This window comes from Apiospora hydei (genome assembly GCF_038363865.1).
Source record: "Apiospora hydei strain CBS 114990 chromosome Unknown utg000006l_segment0_segment0, whole genome shotgun sequence".
NCBI classification, from domain to species: Eukaryota; Fungi; Ascomycota; class Sordariomycetes; order Amphisphaeriales; family Apiosporaceae; genus Apiospora; species Apiospora hydei.
The window spans coordinates 213,605-234,134 of record NW_027117365.1 but is presented as its reverse complement, the minus strand read 5'-3'; the positions used below and the strand labels follow the sequence as shown (position 1 = coordinate 234,134).

At 60.4% G+C, this 20,530-nt stretch overlaps 7 protein-coding genes across 7 annotated transcripts; 4 read left to right on the top strand and 3 right to left on the bottom strand.

Moving 5' to 3' along the window:
• Positions 1 to 747: 747 nt before the first annotated feature.
• On the top strand, positions 748 to 2,896 carry PG997_007248 (uncharacterized protein; the record flags this gene model as incomplete). Its single annotated transcript, XM_066811563.1, has 2 exons — positions 748 to 2,456; positions 2,542 to 2,896. 2 exons carry the CDS (start codon positions 748 to 750, stop codon positions 2,894 to 2,896), a joined length of 2,064 nt encoding a protein of 687 aa, XP_066666905.1.
• Positions 2,897 to 3,603: 707 nt separating this feature from the next.
• Positions 3,604 to 10,659, bottom strand: PG997_007247 (uncharacterized protein; the record flags this gene model as incomplete). Its single annotated transcript, XM_066811562.1, has 4 exons — positions 3,604 to 3,801; positions 3,858 to 9,959; positions 10,023 to 10,296; positions 10,355 to 10,659. The coding sequence occupies 4 exons, from the start codon at positions 10,657 to 10,659 to the stop codon at positions 3,604 to 3,606; spliced, it is 6,879 nt and encodes a 2,292-aa protein (XP_066666904.1).
• Positions 10,660 to 11,347: 688 nt separating this feature from the next.
• PG997_007246 (uncharacterized protein) lies at positions 11,348 to 12,574 on the top strand (the record flags this gene model as incomplete). The annotated part of the gene is made up of 3 exons (XM_066811561.1): positions 11,348 to 11,965; positions 12,042 to 12,173; positions 12,221 to 12,574. 3 exons carry the CDS (start codon positions 11,348 to 11,350, stop codon positions 12,572 to 12,574), a joined length of 1,104 nt encoding a protein of 367 aa, XP_066666903.1.
• An 828-nt stretch (positions 12,575 to 13,402) lies between these two features.
• Positions 13,403 to 14,340, top strand: PG997_007245 (uncharacterized protein; the record flags this gene model as incomplete). Its single annotated transcript, XM_066811560.1, has 2 exons — positions 13,403 to 13,744; positions 13,804 to 14,340. Coding segments are annotated over 2 exons (879 nt in total), but the record flags the coding sequence as incomplete, so codon positions are not given.
• A 359-nt stretch (positions 14,341 to 14,699) lies between these two features.
• On the bottom strand, positions 14,700 to 16,126 carry PG997_007244 (uncharacterized protein; the record flags this gene model as incomplete). The annotated part of the gene is made up of 2 exons (XM_066811559.1): positions 14,700 to 15,904; positions 15,991 to 16,126. The coding sequence occupies 2 exons, from the start codon at positions 16,124 to 16,126 to the stop codon at positions 14,700 to 14,702; spliced, it is 1,341 nt and encodes a 446-aa protein (XP_066666901.1).
• A 624-nt stretch (positions 16,127 to 16,750) lies between these two features.
• On the top strand, positions 16,751 to 17,726 carry PG997_007243 (NAD(P)-binding protein; the record flags this gene model as incomplete). The annotated part of the gene is given in 2 exon segments (XM_066811558.1): positions 16,751 to 16,828; positions 16,842 to 17,726. 2 exon segments carry the CDS (start codon positions 16,751 to 16,753, stop codon positions 17,724 to 17,726), a joined length of 963 nt encoding a protein of 320 aa, XP_066666900.1.
• A 506-nt stretch (positions 17,727 to 18,232) lies between these two features.
• Positions 18,233 to 19,750, bottom strand: PG997_007242 (uncharacterized protein; the record flags this gene model as incomplete). The annotated part of the gene is made up of 2 exons (XM_066811557.1): positions 18,233 to 19,505; positions 19,605 to 19,750. The coding sequence occupies 2 exons, from the start codon at positions 19,748 to 19,750 to the stop codon at positions 18,233 to 18,235; spliced, it is 1,419 nt and encodes a 472-aa protein (XP_066666899.1).
• Between the last annotated feature and the right edge of the window lie 780 nt (positions 19,751 to 20,530).

Genomic DNA, 20,530 nt, shown 5'->3' with positions numbered 1-20,530 from the left:
TTTTAGGATGCCATTGACCGAAGCCGAACTCGTTCGGTACAGAAACCCCAACAGCTGCGGCTGAGATTTAAGCACTAGCAGGGTGCTAAAGATCCGTCGCTAAAAACGGGCACAGGGGAAGCGGGTGGCGCTACTTCAGCTCTATCACCAAAATGATCCTTAGTGACTGGGCTTTTGCAAGTCCAGACACCAGTACCGCGCGGGATCGCTGCTTCTTCTGGGCAAAACCGAGTCCCGACTCGGCTCATTTGCCATGCGACTACAAATGCGGAGTATTCTCTGGTCTTGAAGCTCATGACGTACCTATCCGTTTCGCGGAAGACGTTACCCCTGTTGGTGAAAGACCTATTGAACACCAAAATCTAAGCTTAAGCGCTCCAGGCCTTCTGCTAATCCAAGCGCGCATTAGCCTTCATGGTGAACCTACCCAATCCAGCTCGTCTCAGCCAGCCACAAGTGATCTAAGGTCTCTCTGGTATAGTTGCTTTAGCTTCGAGACGGCCTTGGTCTGAATTGGTTGCATATCCCAATCTCCTTGGAGATAAACCCATGGGGACTTTTACAATTTAGGAGTTGTTGTAGTTGTTTTCCGGACGGCGTAGCTGTGCTACCAGGGGCATATAAGATGTTTGTCAAGGTCTCGACCGCCCCCTACGTGCCAACTGGGCTCGTTCCGCTCTTACGAGCGCAGGTTCTACCACCACCGGCTTCACTCTTTCGCTGGCTCTAAGCTGCCCTCCGCCCACCATGGCGTCCGCTCCCTTGCTCGTCGCTCTCTTCGCCGGCATGGCCGCCTCGTTGCCACAGCCCATGCCAGAACCCTTGATCATGCCAAACGCCACACAACCAACGCTCCCAGTCGACGTCATACCGCCCGTGATCGCACCGGTCGGAAATCTCTACAACCCCTTTTGCGCATACGATGCGTGCGCCACCATGGTGATCGGCGCCCTGCTGCCCACCCCGAGCCAGGCCCTGAAGGACTGCTCCGCGTTCTTGGCGTTGGCGGCGGCGACGGCGGTCCCCGCCTCGACCTACACCAGCACGTTGACTGCGACCACGAGCGCGGCCCCGGTGACGTTGACGGTAACGCAAACCCTCTCCACCACCGTCGTCGACAACGTCAGCGAGACGGACACGGTCACGTCCACGGTGCAGGTCCTGTCGACCGCCTTCGAGACGAGCCTCGTGACCGTCACCGGCCAAGCCGTCGTCTCAACCACGGTGGTCGAGACGTCCACGTTGGTGGAGACCGACACCGCCACCCTCACGACCACAGCGGCCGCCACTACGACCACCGCGGCCGCCATCACCATCACGTTCACCGACCCGGGAAAGCGGGACCTGCATCACAAAGAACCGAAGAAACACAAGCGTGGCGGTGCTTGCCGCCATACGCCCGGCACGAGCGCCTCGGCCAGCGCGTCGTCGAGCCCCTCCTCCTCTTCGAGCGACGACTCGCCCTCCGCTCCGTCGTCGACGACAACGTCCACCACCGCCTCTACCACGGGTCCGGCGTGCGCCGATGCCGCCCAGTACGTATCCGCCTGCCAGTGCGCCTACGTCACCGCGCCGACCAACACCGACGCGGCGTCCACCGTCGTGACCGTCACGGAGACCGTCTTCAGCACCGACTCGGCGGCGGCGATCGAGGTGTCGTCTTTTGTCCAGCCCTCCACCGTCACCGAGTTCGTCACGGCCACCGCCGAGGTGACGAGCGTCGTCCCGGGGACCACGGTCGAGACCGTCTCGGACACGCTCACGTCCACCGAGGTCCTCACCACGACCACGGTCCTCCCCAGCACGACCACGGCCACCGTCGTCTCGACGGCCACGCCCTCCCCCACGGCCTGCAGCCAGCCCCAACACTTCTTCCTCCAGGTCGCCTCCGGGTCGCACGCGGGCCAGTACATCTACACCCAGGGCGACGTCTATGCCTTGTACCTATCCACCAACGTCGCCGCGTCCACCGGAGACGGGCCGGTCACTTTCTCCTTCCGACCCCAGGATGGCGTCCTGCTGCTCGACAAAGTTGGCGCACCCGTCTTCTATGACACCTCAAATCCCGCTTCTGGTGCCGTAACCGCCTCAGGTTTGCCCATGGTCATCCCGGTCCCTGCTACGGGCGGGAACCCCACGGAACTGCACGCCCTCGCTGGCAGCGGGCCCGGCTGCCCGGGCGCCTCGGGCGAGTTTTCCTCGGATGAGTCCCAGAACGGGGGCCGCGAAACTTTCCTCCTCTGCAACGGGTTCCTGTACCTCTCTGTCGATGGGCAGCGCGGGGCTTGCCCTGGGGAGTACGAGGTCGTCACCCTGAACTACGTCCCCACCCCCGACTTCGTCGTCACGCAGACCGCCACCACCACCACCACCACGGCCGCGGCCTCGACCACCACGGCCTGCGTCCAGCCGCAGCACTTCTACCTCCGGGTCCTCGAAGGACCGGCGCAAGACCAGTTTATCTATACCCAGCGGGGGGCCCGCAGCCCTATTCTTCCAAGCTGGGCCCGCAGAAGAAGGGCCGTCCAGGTTTTCCATCAGCCCCGACGGCGGCCTGCTCCTCGACTCCACCAACTACCCCGTCTTCTACGATGGATCCAATCCCGCTACCGGCATCTTGAGCACCCCGGGTGATCCGGGCACCTACCCGGTCCCCGCCACAGGCGGGGGGCAGCCCAAGGAGCTGCAGGCGACGACCGGCGGAGGCCCGGGCTGCCCCCGGGCGGTGGGACCCTTTCTTGCCATGTCGACCGAGAAGGAAGACAGCAATTACCTTTTCCTCTGTAACAACTACCTGTATCTCACAGTTGACGGGTCGCATGCGGATTGCAGTCAGAACTCCGGAAACACGTTCCAGTTCGCCACCCTGTACTACGTCCCCACCACCGACGACTAAGCGAACAGTGTCGTCCCACGTTGGTTGTCGTCGTCTTCTTCCAGCACCTTCTTATCTCCCGTGGTAGTTCTCACAACTTTGTCAAAGTCCCTTGAGCCCAAGACCTTCTAGAATCCCATAAGGGGCTTTGGTTCTGTGATTCAACCGGGTTAGGCTCTGGGACGGCCATTTTTCCTTCATGGGATATGGAGACTCCTACGGTTTGGTAGCCCTAGTAGTGCCTTGACTATTAAGCTTTACCAGGATCAGAGTGTTCCGGTCGTGGAACGCGGAGCGGTTAGACTTGTGTAGGGGGATAGTTGTTTTTTAATCCCGTTTTTATTCCGTAAATGGTTTAGTTTATAAGTTATATTATAAATATAGCTTATATAAATAATAAAAAATATATAAAAGTTACGTAAATTAATAATAACCTCGTATCAATATAAAGCCGTATAATAAAAAAACGTATAACCTGAATATTATTAATATTAAAAAAAGCAGTTTCGATTTAACGTTTATATTAATAATAAAAATAAACCAATTAAAACATATGCTATTAATAAATATAAGGGAATTATTAAAAAGTAAAGTAACCGACGGTTTCTCCCTGCAGTCTCTTGCCTCCGTGGTAGCTTAGAGAAACCCAATCTCCTTCCAGATATATATATACTTGCCCAAGATCTCCTGCGGGACAGGGCCTACCTCCCTGAGCGTCGCCGAGTGCTTCAGGGTGTTAGAGACGTCCAGGACCAGCCCCCCCCGCACGACATGCGCAGGTAGTTGGACTCCAAGAACTCGGACAAGATCAGCGCCGGGTTGCCCCGCTGCGGCGCCTGCCGCACCCGCGCCAGCCAGTCGGGGAAGGGCACGAGGCGCGGGATCCGCAGCGCGGTCTGGAGGAACTGGGTCGTCTCCGGCCACGGCTGCCCGACCGGGTTGTCGACGTGGTAGAAGGGGCGGGGTCGCCGTCGGCCAGGACGAGGTCGGCCAGGGTCGCGGCGACGTCGTTGACGGGTGTCCAGTAGAGCTTGCCCTCGACGTCGGGCAGGGCGCCGAGGGTGCACGACGACTTGACCAGGAACCCGAAGTGCTCCATCGGGTTCCAGTACCCGCTCGTCTTGGACCCCGCGATCTGCCCGAGCCGCGCCGTCATGGTGCGGAAGCGCGCCGGGTGCCGGTGCAGCGTCGCCTCGAGCATGCGCTCGCAGCCCCACTTGGCCTCGCTGTAGCCGTTGGGCAGGACGGAATCGATGGTGGCGCTGGTCTCGGGCACGAACACGACGGGCAGAGGTGCTTTGCCCCCGTCATGTTGTTCTTGTTGTTGTTGGCCGTACAGGCCGACGACGCCGATGGACGAGACCATCTCGAAGCTGAACCGGAACCCCGCGGGTCGGCTGGTGGCGGACGCGGCGTCGCGCGCAAAGTCGATGAGGTTCCGCATGACGCGGAACTCCGACGCGAAGCCCGGTAGGGCGCGCGTGGCGCTCATCGGCCACGCCTGGTGGACGAGGTGGGTGACGGACGCGGCGAGGGCGTCGTACTGCGCCGGCTCGAGCCCGAGGCGCGGCAGGGCCGAGTCGGTCTGGAGGATGAGCAGCTTGAGCTTGAGGGCGTCGGGGAAACGGATGCCCTTCTCGCGCATGGCTTTGAACTGGCGCGTCGCGGGGTCCGCCTCCCGGTTTCGGCGGTTCAGGCAGACGACGGTCTTGACGGTGTCGAGTTGGGCCAGGTGGTAGACCAGATTACTCCCCAGGCTGCCGGTGCCGCCTGTCACCAGGACGACGCTCTGATTGGCGGCTGGGACTGGACCGTTGTTGTCGGAGGTCGGCGCGGAGAACCCCTCGGTGAACGTTTCTACCAGTTGGTCCACGGCCTGCTTTCGAGAGTCGAGTAAAGCGAGACGAACTTCGTCATTGGGTCCTTGTTGTGTGCCGTTCGTCTTTTTGCCGTGGTTACTCCCACCGTTCACAAGCGGCTGTGCCTCGACCTCTGGGTCCACGACCGGAGGCGGCGGCACAGGCATTGCTGCTTTCACGCCATTTTCCGGCGCCCCGAAGAGTGCCCGTTTCAAGTCACCCACAGTTGGCTGCTCCAAGAAGAGCGACTCGTTCTCCACCGCGAGGTCGAGTTCGTCTCGGAAGCGGCTCGTAATGATGAGCGACAGGAGAGAATCGACGCCACAGTCCGCCAGGCAAGTGTCATCACCAAGCTCAGCCGCTTCCACGCCGCTCTCCTCCGCGATGATCTGGAGAGCCCGGGTGAAGTCGGCGTTGGAGCCGTGCCCGTTCTCCAAAGCCTTGGGAGTCTCGGGGGTTTTGGGAGTCTTAGAGCCATCTGCGGACGAATCTGCGTCGGGCGTAGTATAGCCGTCCACAGCCGAAGTTCCTGGTCCGGCGACAGGAAGAGACTTGGCAAGGAATGCCTTCAGATCCTTCACGGTGGGATATTCGAAGAACAGACCGTTAAAATCCAGATCAACGTCCAGTTGGTCTTGGAACCGTGCCGAAATGGTCATACCCAGAAGGGAATCGATGCCCATGTCTGAGAAAACAGTGTCGTCTGTGAATCCCTCCACAGCAACGCCCGACTCCTCCGCAATGATTTGTATTCCGACATCAATGAGGGCCAGCTCTATCTGTTTCGGCGTCGGTCGAGATACCGACTCCGAATGGGCTGCTGGGGATGATGATATTTTCTCCGGCGTTTTGCTCTTCTCGACATTGCCAGAACGCGGTGCGGCCGCGGCGGCGACATGCTGTCCTTTCCTGCCGCTCTCGAGGGACAGTATCACTTTCAGCACCCGGCGCGGCACCCCCTGAATCGCAATCTGCCCCAGATGCGCCACGAGCCGACCCCGTCGTCTGTCAAAGACCAGGACGTCGCCGCGCCACAGCTTGTCCGGGCCGGGCTCCATGCGGGTGTATGTGGTGTACCTGCCGTCGAAGCGGACGGGCTCGAAGAGCTGCAAGGAGCCCCAGCCGTGGTTCATGAAGACCTCGACGTCGAGGTCGGTGCCGTCGTTGCAATTCATGGCGAAGCCGCAGACCTGGGTCAGGGCGTCGAGCACGGCCGGGTGCGTGTGGAAGGCGTCGCCTTTGCTTTGCCGGACGCCGCCGAAGCTGAGGCGGCACGCGGCCTCGAGCGTGCCGCTGTCGAGGAGGATCCCGTCGATGGCGCGGTAGTCGTCGTGGAAGCGCGCGAGCGGGCGAATGGCGCGGTACACCATGGCGCGGCTGTACCGGGCCGTCGCGCCCGAGACGACGCCCTCGCGCAGGGCCTGGATCCGGGCTTGGACCTCGGCGACGCGGGACTGTTGGAGGTCCGGCTGGAGGGTGGGGGGTTTGAAGCGGACGATGCAGCGGGCGTGCTCTTGGAGCTCTTGGGTCTTCTTCTTGAAGGACATGAACTTCATGGTCACCGACTGCGTGGCCCAGTCGGCTTCCGCGTGGAGTTGGAGGAGCTGCTTGTTCGACTGCTCGTTCAAGATCAGAGCCTTGGAAATGGTCATGTCCGACACGTCTATGACCTTTTCCGTCTGATTCGGCTGGTATCGCCCCCGCAGGTACGCGCCCAGGGTGAGAGCCATGTCAGCATAGACGGACGGTGTGCACAGCGGAATGCCGTCTACCTCGTGGCCCTGCACCAGCGGACTCAGGTCCTTGCGCGCGATATCGGCCTCGACGACGATCTGCACACGTTTCGAGTCGCCCGATTCCGAGACGATGGAATGGATCGTGGTGCTCTCGATCCGGGGGCCTGCGGACGACTGTTGGATGGCGGGCTCTCCCTTGCGCAGCGACCAGTCGTGGACGTACTGGATCCAGTAGGGTTTGAGATCCCAGGCGTACGACGGCATCGGCACCACCTTATGGGCCCGCGGGAAGTCTTGCTGGTACGCGGCCCAGCGGATGTTGGCGCCGCCGTCGTACAGGGTCTTGAGCGACCGGGCGAGCACGTCCCATGGCCTGGCGCCCCGTTGCAGAGAGGCCACGGCCGCGGCGGACGATCCCAGAGTCGATTTCACCATTTTGCAGATGGCCGGATGGGAGCCGATCTCGAGGAAGGTAGATCTGTCTGTGACGAGACCGGCTTCTTGGGCAGCCGTCAGTGCCCGGAGCATGTTGACGGCCTCGCGCGAGTGGCGGACCAGGTACTCCGGGTCGGTGATCGTGGTGGCGTCCGAAATGGTACCGTCCAGCGGCCGGATGACGGGGATCTTGGGTGATGAAAACGTGACGCCTTGGGCCCGTGTCTGGAATTCGGACAGGATGACATCGACCTGAGACGAATGGAACGCAAAAGGCACCTGGAGCAGCGTGCTGCTCATGCCGGCCGTCTTCAGCGTCTCCTGAAGTTTCGGCATCTCGTCGCGGGGGCCGGCGAGGACCGTTTCCGTCGGCGAGTTGATGCAGGCCGTCTCGTACCCGCTTTCGCTTTCGCTGCCGCGCAACGCCTCGGAAATCCTGTCGACGGGGCCGTAGACGACCAGCATGGCGTGCGTGCCGGCCGTGCACTTCTCCTCGAGCAGCCGCGCCCGGGTGCCGACGAGGAAGACGGCGTCGACGTCCGAGAGCACGCCGGCGGCGTTGAGGGCGGCGTACTCGCCCAGGCTGTGCCCCACGACGGCGGCGGGGAGGATGTCCCAGGATGCCCACAGTTTGACCAGGGCCATTTGCACGCAGACGCTCGCGAGCTGCACGACGCAGGGTGAGAAGGCGGGGGCGTCCTTATCTTTCTCGTCGTGGTCGACGAAGGGGATCAGCGACGGGAAGCCGAGGCTCGTCGCGATCTGGTCCAGGCGGCGCAGCTCCCCGGCAAACACCGAGCTCTCCTGTAGGAGCTGCCGGGCCATGCCCGGGTACTGGGCGCCCTGGCCGGTGAAGCTAAAGATGACGCGCGGAGAGCCCATGGGCCTGGTCATGCCGACGCCGTCGTGGATGACCGTCTTGATCTTGTCGCAGATTTCGCCCACCGTGGAGCCCACGAACAGGGTGCGGTGTGGATGGTGGGTTCGCCGCGAGGTCGTGGTGTACGAAAGTTCCCCGAGCGAGACCTCGGGCGTCTGTTCCAGATGTGCGAGCAGCGACCGCAGGTTGCCCTGCAGGGACGCGCCGACCTTGGCGGAGACGGCCACCGGGTACAGTTTGCGGGAATCGATAATGGCAGCAGCATCCACCTCGGGTCGCCTACATGGCGCATCTTCGAGCAGAAGCGCCGTGTTGCCTCCCGCGGCGGAGAAGTTGTTTACGAGCACGCGCCTGGCCCCGTGCTCACCACGCTTCTGCCACGCCGTCGGCTCCAGGGCGATGCGCACTTGCCGCTCCTCGAGGTCCGTCGGGAAGTTGTGGTTGATCTTGGTCTTGATGCCGCAGTGGGGCACGATCAAGTTCTTCTCCATCATCATCAGGACCTTGATCAGACCGGACGCGCCCGACGCCGCCTCGCCGTGGCCGATGTTCGCCTTGGCCGAGCCGAGGTAGAGGCGCTCCTCCCCGCCTCTCGCCCGTCTACTACTGCTACCGCCGCCTTTGCCTTTGCCCTGGAGCGGCGCGGCGGGGTGAGGAGCAAAGACGTCGAGAACGCTGGTCATCTCGGCCGCGTCGCCGGCCTGCGTCCCCGTGCCGTGCATCTCGATGTAGCTGACCGAGTACGGATCGACTCCGGTCTCGTTCAGGAGCTTGCGGAAAATGGTCCGCTGGGCCCCGACGTGCGGCCGCGTGATGGACTCGGACTCGGCCGAGTGGTTGGTGGCGGCGCCCAGGATGACGCCGAGGACCGGGTCGTTTTCGGCCAGGGCGTCGTCGAGCCGCTTTAGGACGACGGTGGCGACACCCTCGCCGCGGCAGTACCCGTCGGCGCCGTCATCAAAAGTCTTGCAGTTGCCCGTGCGCGAGAGGAAGTGGCCGCGGTCGAGGCCGGCCGTGAAGTCCGGGTTGGTGACGACGTTGGTGCCGCCCGCGACGGCGGTGTCAACGTCGCCGCACCAGAGCGCGTTGCACGCCAGGTGGATCGCCGCCAGGCTGGAGGAGCAGGCCGTGTCGACGGCGTAGCTGGGCCCGCTGAACTTGAAGAAGTAGTTGATGCGGCCCGGGATGAAGGCCCGGTTCCCGCCGGGGATCATGTGCGCGTCGATGTCCTGCGCGCTGTTGGTCTCCATCCAGTCGTTGCTCGTCACGCCGTAGAAGACGCCGATCCGGTCCGGCCGGCTGGACGGCGTCGCGTCCGAGACGATGCCGGCGCCCTCGATGGCCTCGTATGCCGTCATCAGCGCCAGCCGCTGCGCGGGGTCGATCTGCGCCGCCTCCTTGGGCGAGATGTTGAAGAAGCGGGCGTCGAACTGTTCGGGATCCTGGAGCCAGCAGCCAAACGGGGTCGCGCTGGTGTTTTTCCGCGGGTTGGCGCTCGTGTCGACGTGCGTGCCGGCGTCCCAGCGTTGCGGCGGCACGGTCTTGTGGACGTCAAGCCCCTGGCGGAGGATGTCCCAGAACGCCTCGTTGTTCTTCGCGTCGGGAAACCGGCCCGACATGCCCACGATGGCCAGTCTGGGCTTCTTGGGACTGCATCTCGTTGTGGCCGTTCCGTTCGTCGGCGGACGTGTCGTCGGTGCCAACAAAGAGCCGAATTCCGTCTCTCGGAGCGCCTTGGAGAAGAGTTGATGAGCCGCAGATCCAATGGGAACGATGCTGAACCGGTGCGGGGATGCGGCACGGAGAATGGATTCGAGGCTTTCCTGGAGGGCGCTCCATTGTAGAGGCCGCATTAGAACCTCGACGACGGCTTCTCGCAGCAGCGATGAAAAATATCGTGTCTCGGTCGAAGTCTTCTTGGTCGAGAGGAACGGGATGTTCTCTGACTTGGCGGCTCCGTCACCACCACGCAAGCCAGAAACAATCGCCGTCGGGTCGTCGGGTGAGTAGAGATGGGCAGCATGGTATGGCCCGAATATGGGGAGATCCTTCTTGGTTAGCGGCTTAAAGTCATCCGAGTTCATCAGCCTAGCCAAAGTATTAGGGGGTCCGCTGATGGACATGGCATTGGGCAGGTAGGCGCTGATATATGGCCTGCTTATTGAAGGAAGAGTCTGTGTAGTGATTATTATTAGCAGAAGACCAAGATACGATGGGGAATTAAGCGGTGAGCTTACACTCTGGTCGTTGAAGTTCTGAATCAGGGAAGCTGATGATGTTCCTTCTACGACGAATGACCAACTTGATTTGCCGTCTCGGGATATCGTGACCCTTTGGGCAACATCGGCCACGACTATCCCCGTCCGGAAAGACGCGACGACTGCATCAACAGCCGTAGCGATCAGATCCGTCCTGCTTCTACTGCAACTAACGGCGGCCGCAGCAAAGTTACCGGTGCACAGTCCAGCGACAATGGAGCTTTGTGTTTTGCCGAAGCACCCATCACCTTGTCTGGGGAAACATCAGCAATATTCTGGCAAGTTCTCCTTCGGCGCCTCTGTAAACGCACAGTATAAAGATCCCTAGTTGCCACAGTGTGGTCATGGCCATGTCCAGAGCAATACATCGCTCTCCGGTCCCATTTTGTCTCCAGGAGGCCAAGTCCTCGAGACAGGAAAAGCGAGGCAGCGTTCCCCGGACGGCCGGCGGCAGTTTGTAAATCTCGAGTCGAATGGCATTGTAGGAGCCACGAAGGAAGGTTTGTAGGAACAGGTCGTCTTTTTCCTGCAGTAGGACGCCAATATGCGGCTCGACGTCGAATGTCTGATCTCCGAAGAGATAGAGCGTCATGGGATTTGTCCTATGACTGCCCATGGTTAAATTTCCAAGCCTGCGGGATTCGCTGGTGGTGAGTGTAGTGGTACTGGAGACAGTCTAGATCCGCATTTAACTCCTGTTAGCGTTACTTATAGAGAGGGGCGTTATCTGCAAATCACTACATCGAAGATTGTTGGTCAGCCAAATGGCGCGTTCTGTGTCCGCTTCTTCTTGGAGAGATTAAGCACATGGGAGATGGCAGTGAGACCTTTCCAACTGTACGTCATTCAGCGACAGAAAGCCAAGGGAACGAACCTCGGTGGCTCGGTGCGCGACGGGCCCCAACCATCCCACGTAACACTCAATGGGCGTACCTATAGGGATCAAGCGGGTGCTCGCGGAGAGTAGTGGACGTTGGAGCGACGTCCACGAGTACCGAGCGGTGAACGAGAAGAAAGTAGAACCCGTGGTATGCCCGTTCCACAACCCGTTATCTTGCATGGGTTCAACGCCCGGCCGGGTCAAAGGTGGGATCTGCGGTGCATCTCAGACATGCAGCTACATGCTGTCGGTAATATCATCGGCGGTATTACACTACACGAGTGCGTCACAGTCAGATTCTATGCATGGTCGAGGTTATCACGGTTCATGTCCAAGCAGATACGAAACATCTACAAGCCAACTTCCGGGGTTTTCGCCTTAGAATACACATCTTTTGGAGCCTTGTTTCTTTTACGCCATCATCATGGAGAAAGTAGCAAGAGATGCGGCGTTGGAACACACGGCGCAGATCAGACAGCTCGTCCACGATCCGAGCAGCTTCTTGACCGATCTTCACATCCAACAACAGCAATATTACAGCATACAATGGCTCAGCCATTTCAATATACTCTCCAATATCCCTCTGCCGCCTCATGAGACACCCTATGCTGCCATCGCCGCAATGGCGGCGGTTCCCGAGTCGACCTTACGCTCCGTAGCGCGCATGGCCATGACGGCCGGATTTCTCTGTGAGACTCCGAGCGGCCGTGTTTCCCACAACGCCCTCTCGGCCTCCTTTGTCGAGGACGCCCACATGCGGGTGCAGCTGGAGCACATGTTCAACGCCACCATTCCCGTCATGGCCGGCCTAGTCAAGGCGACGGAACGGTGGGGAGACAGCCGAGCGCCCAACGAAACGGCATACAACGTGGCCAATAGCACGGAACTGCCCTTCTTTGCGCATTTGAAGTCGCGGCCGGAGCTGCAGAAGAAGTTTGAGGATTACATGAAGAGTCGCGCCGTGTCTCATACGGGTTCGCGCGTCGAACATCTGTTGGACGCCTTTGACTGGGCCGCTTCTGGGGTGACAACAGTCGTCGACGTATGTTAGCAAGCGATGGTTTCTATCTCTACCACTTATATTACCGGTGTGCTGACACAGTGTGTGTTCCCTTCAGGTCGGCGGCAGCAGCGGCTCTACCGCCATCATGCTAGCAGGAGCCCACCCGCAACTCCAAATCACCATCCAAGACCTCGCCGGCCCGATCGCCAACGCCCAAGCGCAGATCGCCGCGCTGCCCGACCAGGCCGTCCGCTCGCGCCTCCACGCCGCCGAGCACGACTTTTCCAGCCGCAGCCGCAGCAGGGCGCCGACGTCTACCTCCTGCGCACCATCCTGCACGACTGGCCCGACGCGGACGCGGCGCGGATCGTCCGGGGCCTCGCGGACGCCATGGCGCCCGCCTCGAGCCGCCTGCTCGTCATGGACATGGTGCTGCCCAAGCCCGGGTCCGGCTCCGGCACGCACGAGGCGGCGCTGCGGCAGAAGGACCTGATGATGCTCGGCACGTTCAACGCCAAGGAGCGCGAGGAGGACGAGTGGGTCGCCTTGTTCCGAGAGGCCGATCCCAGACTGAGGATCCGGGCTATTCACCGGCCGACGGGGAGCGAGCTCTCGGTGATTGAGGTTTACCTTGGCCAGGAGCAATAGATAGACAGATAGATAGATAGGCAACAGAGAATTCAACGGTTACTTTTCGATCGACTAACTATATTTGATTTGGTTGAAAGTTTGGTTGGTTTCAATTACCGCTTACCATGCTTGCCCCGGAGAATCATAACTTCGGGCACATTCATTGAGGCTATCTTGACTTTCTCAACCGCTGTCCCTTTTTGGCACAGATGCATTCAATGCTGATCGCCCAAGTCCCTGCCGCCAAAATCAAGAAACAGTAAAATATGCATGCAATAGGTTTGAAAGCCTTCGGGATTAAGGGGGCGGTTTCCTGTCTTGCGGGTTGACAATATCCAGGGGCCAACCCCCGGCACCCCCGGTAATGTTCAATATAGATGGCCGGGCGAAGCTGGGAATACAGGGGGTTATTTCATTTTTCTCACCATGGGATTACTTCGGGGACGGGAACCTTTCGGGCTTATGCTCGGCAAATGTCATCGATTCTGACGGGTACATGTCTCGCTCGCCAACGTTTCTTTTTGTTATCGCCGAGCCGACGATTGGTCTTCGTTTGCCGTCCTCGCCCCGATATCTGATACATTATCTGATTGGATCGGCAACCGCTGCAGGTGTAACCTGCACTTTGATATGTATCTAAGATAACCGCGTCATCGAGTCGTCCTCTGTGCGAGCGAGGTAAGAACGGAAAGCGGGGTAGCGTAAGAGCACTTAATACAAACATGCTTACACCAAATGAACAGTGACATTAGTTGTGACCTGGACGGCCAGCTGAAAGCTGAACACTAAAATCTTCCACCATACGTCACCAGAATCACAAACAAAAAAAGCCTACTCTCCACCATCATGGCTTCCAAGGTCATCGTGTTTGGTCCGACGGGCCAAGTCGGATCCGCCGTCGCTCGCACGGCAGCCGAGTGCGGCGCCGAGGTCTGGCTGGCCATGCGAACCACGAGCAAGAGCATCCCGGGCCTCTCGAAGGAGCAGGAGGCGAAGGGCCCCTTCCACCGCGTCCAAGCCGACCTACAAGACCCCGCGACGGTGACCGAGGCCGTCAAGAAGTCGGGCGCCAAGCGCGCCTTCATCTACCTCGTGCACGGCGCCCAGGACCACCTCCAGGGCGCCATCACCGCCATGAAGGCCGCCGGCGTCGAGTTCGTCGTCTTCCTGAGCAGCTTCACCATCCTGGTCGACCGGCCGCTGCGCGACATTCCCCGCCCGACCTCCTGGCCCACATGCACGGCCAGATCGAGGCGAACCTGGACGACGCGTTCGGCCCAGGCGGCTACGTCGCCGTGCGCCCCGGCTGCTTCATGACGAACCTGCTGTCCGAGAAGGCGGGCATCGCGGCCGGCCACGTGGAGCTGTACGGCGGGTCGTTCGAGCAGGACAACATCCACCCGAGCGACGTGGGCCGCGTCATCGGCAACATCCTCGTCTCCGGCCCGCGCCACGGACACAAGAACATCGTCTACCTGTACGGGCCCGAGGTCCGCTCGCTGCACGAGAGCGTCGCCCGGATCGGCGAGGCGCTCGGCAAGGCCGACCTGACCATCACGCCCGTGGGCCCGACCGAGGGGTACGACAATTACATCAAGCTCGGCATGCCGCCCCCGTACGCCCAGTTCATGGTGGACTGCTTGAGCACGGCGGGCCCGGACAAGGGGGACGGCTCGCGGTTCCCCAACTACGAAGAGGGCGTGCGCAACGTGCAGCTTTATGCTGGCAAGCCGGCGACTACGCTCGAGGACTGGGTCACGGAGAACAAGGCAATCTTCGCGGGACAGTAAGTGGTATAGTGGTCGGTGCTTTGGGGATGAGCGGAGCCAATTGGGGAGTGTCTGCTATGCTACTTTATACCAACAAACTAGAAATCAAACCAAACGTATATTAGACCGGTCCTCTCATGCATTAGTATAAGTGTGCGGTAAATGAAGATTATTATGTCCGCGTCCATGTGCATGCAATGCTATGAGGTGATCACAGCAGTTGCTATATATAATACCTACTTGTCAATTCGCCTCGAACTCTCGAACATACCTAGCTAACCATCTTCCTTCCACTCGATTCATAACCAGAGCTTAATACTTTATAATGATTTTTATGCTTGTAGTTCCACTTAAAATTGGTTTGTATTCTGACTTCATTCCTCGAAAACAAATTCATCAGGCTTGTTGGTATTTACAAATTTCCTCCCCTCTTTCAAACACGCCAGACACTCATCAAACATCTCCTCGGCATAGGCCTCCGGGTCGTGGTCAATCTGCCAGGGGGCCGGCTCGTTCCGCACCAGCGCCGGGTTCTTCTTGACGGCCTCAAAGTCGACCTGGTGGTGCTTCTGGGTGCGCTTCATGCCCGTGGCCTCGATGGCCGCCACGCGGTCGATGCGCAGCATGTTATGCACCCGGGCCCCGTCCGGCAGGGACGACCCCGGATCGCCTCCGCCACCGCCGTGCTTCTCGACGGCCAGCCGCAGGCACCGCGCCAGCGACACGCCGTCTTCGAGCGCCTGGGTCCCGCCGTTGACCGTCGTCGGCAGGAACGGGTGCGCCGCGTCGCCGATCTGCATGAGCCGGCCGCCGGGCGAGCCCCAGCCGCGCCGCAGCGCCCGCCGCATGAGGCGCCAGTCGACAATGTGCGCGCGCGGGGTCGCCGCGACGACGGCGCGGAGGTCGGCGCCCCAGCAGCCCTCGGCGTCGAGCTGCCGGAGCGCGTCGGCCGGGTCGAGCGTCGCGGCCCAGGACTCGGACGAGGTGGCCGGGTCGTCGCGGTGCTGCCAGACCCACGATGCGGTGCCCTGCCCGAACATGACGATGCCGAAGCTGCCGGGCGCGAGGAAGAAGCCCATCTTGTCGTCCTCGGCCGTCGGCGTCCACCGTGCCGCCAGCGACGGGTCGGCCAGCGCGTGCTCGAGCGGGAACGCGGCGCGGAACATGGCGAGGCCGCTGGGGACGATGGCGGGCGCCTGGCCCGACACGAGCGTCCAGCTGCGCGAGTGGATGCCGTCGGCGGCCACGGTCATGTGCGCCCGGATCGTCTCCCCGTCGGCGAGCTCGACCCCGCTCTCCGTCTCGGACTCCCAGTACCTCGACACCTTGGCCTCGCACCGGATCGTCACCTTTTCTTCTCCTTGCAGTTCCAGCGCCTCCATCAGGGCCCGGTGCAGGGCCGGCCGGGAGATGATGTGCCCGAAGTTGGGGTGCACCGGCATGGGGCCCGCCAGGAGCTCCCCGTCTTGCTTGTGGTAGTATATTTCCGGCTTATAGGCGATCCGGTCCAGGGCAGCGGCCATGGATGGCCATCGCCGGAGGGCGTTGATGGCGGTCGGGCCAATCGTGATAAAGTCACCTGTGGTTGGGGGTTTCAAGTCGTTGGTTATTATCATTAATCGGCGAAAACAACTACCATGACGGGGAACCAAAGATATCTCTTACCGGCTGTCTGGATGGCGGGTTTCGATTCCACCAAGGTGGTCCGGAACCCGTTCCGGACGCATTCGAGGGCGCAGAAGAGGCCGGCTAAGCCGCCGCCGACGACGAGAACGGTTGGGCTTGCGTCGGCTTCCGCCATTGCTGATAGGTAAGGCGGGATGGTCTTTTGTTTTCTCTGTTGGGCAGGAAACTCGACAGTAGCTCGACTTTGTGTGACTACTCATGGGAATATGCGCATTTTTCTGAGTCGGGGCATGGGCTTGTGTTACGCGCCCGAGCTTGTCAGAGCGAGCGTTGCTGGGATCATCATCGGTTCCCGCCCAACAGGATACCGCGCGTTTCAAGGTAATCCAATCAGATAATTCACGGTGGGAAGATCGGCCGCCGGGCTCGACCACCGGCTCTGGTTTGCCTTCGGACATAGCGGCATTGGGCGGCATGTCTTCGGGCATTCTTTCGGGCTTGGCTTCGGGCATGATGATATCGGCCTCTACCTAGACCACAACCCGGCGGATTTGTCCAAGATAATTGGCGAACGCCAGATTTGGGTGGGGACAAAAGCAAATGCAGATCTATGAGGACGAAGTAGCTTTCCCCTGACGGGCGCTGCACAGATTCCGGCAAGTGATGAGCCCCGGGGACTCTTCAATTGAGCCCCTTCCCCTTCTAACATGGTTTCTCTCGCTCATACCTCGCTTTCTGGAATCATATTACCACTACGTCATTCGGTGCGGGATTTTGAACGGAGCACACCCCTAAAACGATGCTCATCCTGATTCCCGGCGCGACAGGCCGAATGGGCCTCTGCCTCGTCCGCGCCGCCCTCCGCCGCGGCCACCGCGTGCGGGGCCTAGGCCGCGACGCCTCCAAGATGCCCCCCAGACATCGCCGCGGAGCTAGAAGGCTTCGTCGAGGTGCCCGACCTGTTCGGCGGCAACGTCGGCGCCCCGTTCGACCGCGCCTGCGCCGGCGGCGTGGACGCCGTCGTCGTCGCCTGGAACGAGGAGCCCCGGCTCGTGCTGGACGCGCAGCTGGCCCTGCTGCGGGCCGCGGAGCGCGCGGGCGTCCGCCGCTTCCACGCCGCCAGCTGGAACACGGACTGGGAGGGGATGCCGCTCGGCGTCATCGAGAGCTACGACGCCATGATCTGCTTCGCGCGGCTGGCCCTGCTCTCGAGCCCCGTCAAGCCGCTCTACGTCTTCTGCGGCGTGCTGGCCATGACGCTCTTCGGCGTGCCCGGGGCGGGCTCGCTCGAGGGCGACAGCCACCTGTGGGTGCGGGAGGAGAAGGAAGGCGGGGAGGGGAAGGGGCGACGGGTCATCAACGTGGTCGGGGCGGGGGCGACGCCGACGCCCTTCAGCACCGAGGACGACGCGGCCGAGTTCAGTATCGCGCTCACGACGAGCGAGGGGGCGGAAAAAGGGGGCTACTTTCGGTTTTGCTCCGACGAGTTCTCGCTGCTGGAGCTGAAGGCGACGTATGAGCGAGTGCGGGGGGAGGAGTGTAGCATCAACCATGTCATGGATGTGGAAACCTGCAAAGGCATGATCAAGAAGGCCAGGGAAGAGGCGATTGAGGCGGGGGAGCTTTACAAGAGGTTCAAGGGTATTGTGGGGCTGGTATACGCCGTCTTCCTCGACGAGGGGGCCTACAATATCCGGGCCGTAGACTCCGATCGGTTCCCGGGGGTGCCGCGAACGAAGCTGGAAGATTACATACGAGCCAACGAGTGGATTTAGGAATTATAGAGATACATTTTAAATTTAACGCACATACGCCTACCCCAGTGAACCGTTCGAGAACGTAGGGTATTAGTAGCCCGAGGATTAGCAAGTAGTAACGGTAAGCAGCGACATGTTATGGCGACACCTTCTATATCTTTTTTTCTTCTTTCTATTGATACCAAATCCTCCTGTCAGGAGTTATGAATTCAAAAATATTTGGTTGCCCCTTTATTGTCCTTTCGCTTTTTCCCTCATACCGGCAGGCCAGCAGAAGCAAGTGACTCAGAATAGAGTTAACTCAACACACATGGACTCAAAAGTAGGTATGATATATTAAGTTATTGGTACAATAGAACGGTATGCTAAAATGTTGGTACAAAATATGGATGTTAGTCAAGAAAAGAACAAAAAGGCTATATAAAAACCGACTCCAGAGTGCTTTTCTGGTGGGCATGCTCTTAGTCACCCACATGGGCGCCCAGTCGGTCGCGCGAGGCAGTCAGTAGGGTCCGTTGTCCAGCCTATCCCAAACTCGCCATCAGAGCGGGGAGCATGATCTGCTCGGTGAACCGCCAGATGGCCTCGGAGCTCTCCGACTCCCACGCCGAGCCCGTCCAGAAGGTGCTGTGCCGGCCCTGCAGTCCGTTGAGCTCGCGGTAGAACCCCGCGGCGACGGCGTCGGAGGACACGTGGAGGAGGTAGGGCGCGTGCGCCAGCAGGCCGTTGACGGTCGGCCGCTGGCCTGCGGGCGACGAGACGTTCTGCGCGCCCTGCACGAAGTAGGCGGTGCGCAGCAGCAGGCTCGCGGCTTTTGCGGGCGTGATGTCGGCCGCGGTGCTCCACCAGAAGGCGCGCGCCTCGACGTCGGCGATGCCCGACTGCGAGATGCCCAGGGTCTCGGGCAGCGGCGGGATGCCGGCCTCGCGCGTGGGGTCGACGAGCTGGTAGCCCGTGTCGAGCGGCAGGCCCGTGCCGTTGAGGATGCAGGTCCAGGTGTTGATGTGGGCGAACTGCCGCGTCAGGCGGGCCTCGTCGGGCCGCAGGTCCAGCCAGGGCGCCAGGTCGGCGTGCCGTGGCCGGATGGCGATGACGAGCTTCTTGGCCCGGACGGTCTGGACGCCGCAGGGGCGCTTGACCGCCAGCTCGACGCCCTGCTCCGACCGCGTGACGCGCTGGATGTGGCTCTCGAGCAGGACATTGGCGGCGCCGCCCAGCTTGTCGTAGGCCGTGTTGTAGATGATCTGGTTGCCGCGGTTGACGGTGTAGAGGCGGCCGGTCGTGAAGGTCACGACGCTGAAGTACTTCATGATGTACAGCGTCGGCAGCTCGAGGGCGTTGCCGGCCTGCTCGTAGAAGACCTGGTACGCCATGGCGGTGGCGTTGTACTTCTCCAGCCACTCGCCCCACGGCAGCAGGAGGTCCTCCGGGACGGGATCCGGGAGGAAGTAGCCGGGCGCCGAGAAGAGGTCGCCGTAGCGCTGCATCTGCTGCAGGTAGATCTCCTGAGCGGCGGTGACGTTGCCCACCACCGGGTACGGCAGCTCGTTGCCGTTGGTGTAGTCCAGGTACTTGGTGGAGCCGTTGGGGAAGTAGCCCTCATAGGGACCAATCGGGACGCCCAGGTGGGCAAAGTAGTTGCGCGCCGTCGACGTGTTGGAGTAGAGGATGACGCCGTAGTCGGTCGTCTGGTTGGTGCCCGGGTCGGTGTACGTGGCCACGTTGCCGCCCAGCCGATTCTCGATCTCGATGACGGCGACGGACTTGCCCTGCGCGGCTATTCCCACCGCGGCGTACCTGTGGTGTGGTGGGGGTGTTTGATCAGCAACAGGGTCTCATGGGAAGAAGAGAGTCAGAGACTCAGAGTGCTGCAGCCGGTAGATGGGTACCACTTACGTTCCGCCAGAACCGCCGCCGACGACTACGACATCGCGCTCGAGGGTGGGCCCGCAGCCCCTGGGTCTCGCATGCGCATGCACCTGCGTTGCCAATAGGCTGGACGTCGCCCACGTTAACAAGGTGGATCGGAAAAGCGACTGCATGATGGGAAATGGCTGTGACTTGGATTGGATAGAATCGAACAAGGTCCCAGGGTATATGTCTGCTTTTTGGAGAAGAGACCTCAATGGTTGGTCTGAGATAGATGAGTGGATGCGCCGTTGGGAGTATATGTTTCGTGGAAATCATTTGAACCACATGCGGTGTCACACACCAAGTAACATGCATTTCCCGTCCAAGGGGTTCTGTGGGTTCTCCGACCCATTCGCCGAAAGGTTGCCGACAGTCCAGCGAGCCGTCTCACACTCCCGATCCTATCCGGCGACGCTAGGAGCCCTGTCTTTCGCCAAGTTCCGTGAACTAGGTACATGTGAACTAAACCCCGATTTCCCGGTGGCATGAAAGATGGTGTATAGAATCCATTCACCGATCGATGAAGTTGGCTCGGCTTTTGCCATATCCTCGGGCTCGGGTGTTATGTAATGTAGCATATCCAAGTGCAATACAGCTAGGCTAGGCCCACTGTGTGTAACAGAAATACACTAGGGGTTGGAATTAAACCCCGAATATCCCCTAACCTGCCGTGGTGATACAATTCTGGGTCAATACCAGTGGCGCCGATGCTCATGGTACACCGTATATGTATGTATAGTCTTAGGTAACATTTAGATAATCTGGTATAATCGCCTGTATGAAGACCAAAGACACTCTGCAGATTGCACTAGAGGATGTCCATCCCATGTGAGCTTTTCACCATGTCAACGCTTTCTGTCTTGGGTTGTCAAGTTACTTTTTAAGCTGTTTTATTCGATCTTTTTTCCCCT